This window comes from Lathyrus oleraceus, chromosome 6 (assembly GCF_024323335.1).
Source record: "Lathyrus oleraceus cultivar Zhongwan6 chromosome 6, CAAS_Psat_ZW6_1.0, whole genome shotgun sequence".
In the NCBI taxonomy this organism is placed as follows: Eukaryota; Viridiplantae; Streptophyta; class Magnoliopsida; order Fabales; family Fabaceae; genus Lathyrus; species Lathyrus oleraceus.
In genome coordinates this window covers 62,265,251-62,269,679 of record NC_066584.1, presented here as the reverse complement: position 1 = coordinate 62,269,679, position 4,429 = coordinate 62,265,251, and the positions used below count along the sequence as shown (strand labels likewise).

Genomic DNA, 4,429 nt, shown 5'->3' with positions numbered 1-4,429 from the left:
ACAACAGATTCATACTAATATGACAATAGAGATAGTAAAAACAATAAAGAAAAGCCACATAGGTAAACAAAAAAAGGCACATAAACGACCTAACTAGGCTTGACTCACTTAGGGATTTGTCTTCCCCAGCAGAGTCGCCATCTGTCGCACCTCGAAAAATGTGGGGATATGACTTCAAAGCGAAGCGCGATCGCACGCTCGCAATGATGGACTGAACAAAGTCGCCACCGAACTTTATTTATTCCTAAAAAGGAAAGGGGAAATATCGATAAAACCCAAGACAAAACGACAATGATTATTGGTCGTCGCAACCAAATCAGGGTTCGGGAGTCGATTACGCAAGGGGAAGGTATTAGCACCTCTCACATCCGTTGTACTCAACGGGAACCATTAGATCAGTTGTGTGCATTAGTGTTAGTTGAAATGTTAGACTTTTCGAATTATTAGGTGGGAAAGAAAGAATAGAAGAGAGAAGAAATGTTTTTGGATTTTTTTAATGAAGGACTAAACCTAAGTTTTTTATTAGTGGGCCTGACAAGATTTACGAATCCTGCTCCTACGTATCTCAACAGAGAAATTAAGGCTTACGTAGTTCTGGGTAGAAAAATGTTTGTTTGTTGGTCGATTTTAGCAAAAGCTACTTTGTGTCAAATCGACGAAAACATTGTTGGACTACCCAAAACAGGTGGAGAAACATTGCCTTGCATTGTTTTGAAACAAAGTACCTTTCGTTTGTGAAAAGGTTTAAGAGATCAATCACACGGTGGCGAGAAAAAGAAATTGATTGGTTTGGTGTATTTTGAGTGATGGCGAGAACTTGGATGAGCGAGATATACATCTCGAATCCTAGCCTCAGGAGTGCACGGTATACACCATGTTCCATTTCCATCTTTATTGAAAAAGTATTAAGGTAGGAATTAGGTATTTTGAAGTTTGAAAGACGAGTACTTGGGACTTACAAGCTCTTACAGCTTGGGTCTAATATTCGGGACTATGTCTGGACATTCCACCCAGGAAGTCTGTTTCTTTCCAATATTGCTAAGAAAATTATTCGAATATTTACGAATGTTTTGGAGGGAAGACGAATATTCATGGCTTGCAAGCTCTTACAGCTTGAGCCTAACATTCGGGATTACGACTGGATATTCCATCCAGGTAATCTTTTTCTTCCAACTTTATTAAGGAAAAGATTTGAATATTTGGAATGTTAAAGAGAAGACGAATATTTATGGCTTGCAAGCTCTTACAGCTTGAGCCTAATATTCGGGATTACGACTGGACATTCCATCCAGGTAATCTTTTTCTTCCAACTTTATTAAGAAAATGGTTTAGATACTCATAACTATTTTGGAGAGAAGACGAATATTTATGGCTTGCAAGCTCTTACAGCTTGAGCCTAATATTCGGGATTACGACTGGACATTCCATCCAGGTAATCTTTTTCTTCACGTTTTATTTAGAAAATGATTTGAATATTAAATTAAAACAATTAAAGTACCGAGGTTTGAAATTATTGAAAGTTAAGTTGATGTTGCTTAAGAGCTCATTGTAAGAAGGCCCAAGAGTAAGCCATGTGAGGTTGATGGCGATGCTTAAAAGCAATCGACTTACAAGGGTATGGAAATGGGCTCGACATTGAATCGAGAATCAGGTGATATTTATCATTATTATTTTTTGAATGGTTTTTCTTTTCGTCAAGGAAAATGAGATGATTCATCATGATTGTAACATACCTCACACATAAAATCAATAATTTGTACAAATGAATGGACAAGCACAAAAATAATAATTCTCATCAATCCCAAAAAAATAAATAATTGCCTAAATAATATTAAAAAAATAAAATAAAAATAAAAATAAATAAAATAAATGATAAGAGAAACATGTTAATTGATTAAATAAGAAGACTATATAATTAAATATGAGTTATTAATAATAATAATATTAAAGATTTAATTGTTAAATAAAACTTCATCAAAAATCAAATAAAATTTGGATTTTTTTATTAAAAGAAGGAAAAGAAGAAACAAATCTGCTAATATAACCCCAAAAAAAACTTCACAAATTAGAGGGTCTTGAAGGCCCACGAGGCCCATTAGGGCAGAATCCAGGCGCGTCAACCAAACCCCACCCTGATCCAAAATTCTCCCCAACAATCTTCAGGAGCACGTGGGGAAAAGGAAAGCTACAGTTAAACGGTCACATGGGGACCGAAAAGCCATTAGTGCAGAGGGAGAAAAACTAGGTAGCCGGCCTTGGGCAGCGGAAAAGGCACCGCTTACAGTGGCCTTAACTCTCCTAAAATAAAATGAAAATGAACAAATGAGATGTTACATTTCCATCTTTAACTTTCTCTCCTCACTCTGAAACACTCGCTCAAAACCTCTCTGTCAAAAAGCTATTCTCCTCACACGACAAATACAAAGAACACTCACCAAATCCTGAACCCTAATCACCGATGTTAAACTTCCGATATCAAACAAAATAAAGACAATCATCTTGCCACAGAATAAATGAAGCAAAGAAAAGAGGAACCATACACATGTTTATGAATCTGAAAGTGAGACGACGAAAAGGAGAGAAATGTACCGGATTGGTAAGTTTTGGGAGGAAGTCAATAGGATGAGTGCTTCTCGAACCCTCTCCTGTTCTTCGCAGTCACAGCTCCCTTAGTTATTGCGACGTTTGTGGTGTTTGCGAGGAAACGGTTTTGATGGAGCTCAAAGCGTGTTCAGAAATTCACAATGATTCCTAGCGGCTTCGTAACAGAAACTTGGTATGAGTCTCCTCCGTCGACTCAACTCCGAAGCGTGCTCGTTCTCCTGCTTGGCCCTTGTCTCAGCTTCGTCCAAATGCCGGCGAGATGAAGCTCTAGGTTTCTCTCCACAGCGAGCCGCCTCCAGGTTCTTTAGCCTCTGTCTCGTTTTTGAGTCTCTAGGGTTTCTTTCTTTTCTTTTTGAAAAGTAGCCGCTCCCTTCTCTAGGGTTTATGTGAATAGTGGACGCTTTTTATACAGGACCCCTCTCTTTCCTCTACTGCATTTTCTGCTGTGTAGTGGAGCCTTCGTACGGAGGATGCTTGGAGGTTTTGTCTTCATCCTAGCTTGGTGGTCCCCTGCTTCTTCCCATCCAAATCCATTTACTGTTGGTAAATAAGTAAACCCTTTGTGAATTTGCTTCATGAACTCAAACAGATTTGAATATGTGTTTTAACGGATTATACTAATTTGTGTCTTATTGTTAACTCGGGGTAAACCGTCTCTTTTCGCAGGGCTTTGGTGCGATTCGTTCGGAGGCAAAATGTTGTGGCATTGACTCTGTGTATCGCGTTGCTCTTGATGACGGTTTAGGTTATGTTGCAGTGAAAACAATAAGGGGGAGTAGCAGAAAGTTAGACCAGGAGCTTGTGGATTCATTTCTTGCAGAAGTTGAAATACTAAGAAAATTTCGGCATAACAACATTGTGAAGTTGATGTGTTGTATCTCAAGTGATGATTTGCTACTACTTGCATATGAGTATCATGAACATCAGAGTCTTGATAGGTGGCTGCACAAAAAGAATAAGACATCGGTTGCGTCCAGTACGGTTCATCATGACATCATTGATTGGCCGAAGAGATTGCATATAGCCATTGGAGCTGCACAAGGTTTATGCTACCTGTATAACGATTGCTCGCCACCTATTATTCACCGAGACGTGAAAGCAAGTAACATTGTTTTGGATTCACAATTCAACGCAAAAGTTGCTGATTTTGGTTTCGCCAAGATACTGATCAAGCCAGAAGAACTTGCCACCATGTCACCTGTGGCTGGCACATTTGGATATATTGCTCCAGGTAAAAAAAACAATTTCAAATTCCCGTTTTCACATAAAATTCGACTATCTTAAGTTATTAGATCTCAATGTTTATTTCGTGCATGAATTGCAGAATATGCTCAATCAATTAGAGTCAATGAAAAGATGGATGTTTACAGCTTTGGAGCGGTTCTATTGGAACTGACAACTGGAAAAGAAGTTAATCCTGGATACGAATACTCGTCGCTTGCAGAATAGGTGCGGCGCCATATTCAGATAGGAACTGATATAGAAGAGCTTCTGGACAAAGATGTTGTGAAACCAAGTAACACAACATCTTCAAATTCGGGATTATGTACACTTCAACACTTCCAGCTAGTAGACCATCAATGAAGGAAGTCTTGAAGATTTTGATCGGTTGCAGAGATCTGCAAGCCAATGCGGAGAAGATTGTTGGTATCTATGATGATGCTCCACTTCTTAAGAATTCGAAATGGGAAAAGCAGGTGGAATATTCAGAATAACAGTTAAGAAGTTTGCATTAAGTTCCTCTAGAGTTAGGAAGTGTACTTTAGAATATAAGTAACCTTTGATAATGTGATAAAATACATGCACATTGGTAACAAACCAGGAA

General features: G+C 38.5%; 1 protein-coding gene across 1 annotated transcript; it reads left to right on the top strand.

Moving 5' to 3' along the window:
• The first annotated feature begins 2,542 nt into the window (after window positions 1–2,542).
• On the top strand, window positions 2,543–4,053 carry LOC127094030 (receptor-like protein kinase 5). The gene is made up of 3 exons (XM_051032904.1): window positions 2,543–2,596; window positions 3,271–3,835; window positions 3,929–4,053. Exons 1-3 carry the CDS (start codon window positions 2,543–2,545, stop codon window positions 4,051–4,053), a joined length of 744 nt encoding a protein of 247 aa, XP_050888861.1.
• Window positions 4,054–4,429: the final 376 nt, after the last annotated feature.

Excerpts from the sequence above, each read along its gene's own strand:
- LOC127094030 (XM_051032904.1), top strand. The coding sequence starts at position 2,543 with ATGTTTATGAATCTGAAAGTGAGACGACGAAAAGGAGAGAAATGTACC. Across the intron at positions 2,597-3,270 it reads GAGAGAAATGTACCGGATTG|GGCTTTGGTGCGATTCGTTC; the intron begins GTAAGTTTTGGG and ends CTCTTTTCGCAG. Across the intron at positions 3,836-3,928 it reads ATTTGGATATATTGCTCCAG|AATATGCTCAATCAATTAGA; the intron begins GTAAAAAAAACA and ends CATGAATTGCAG.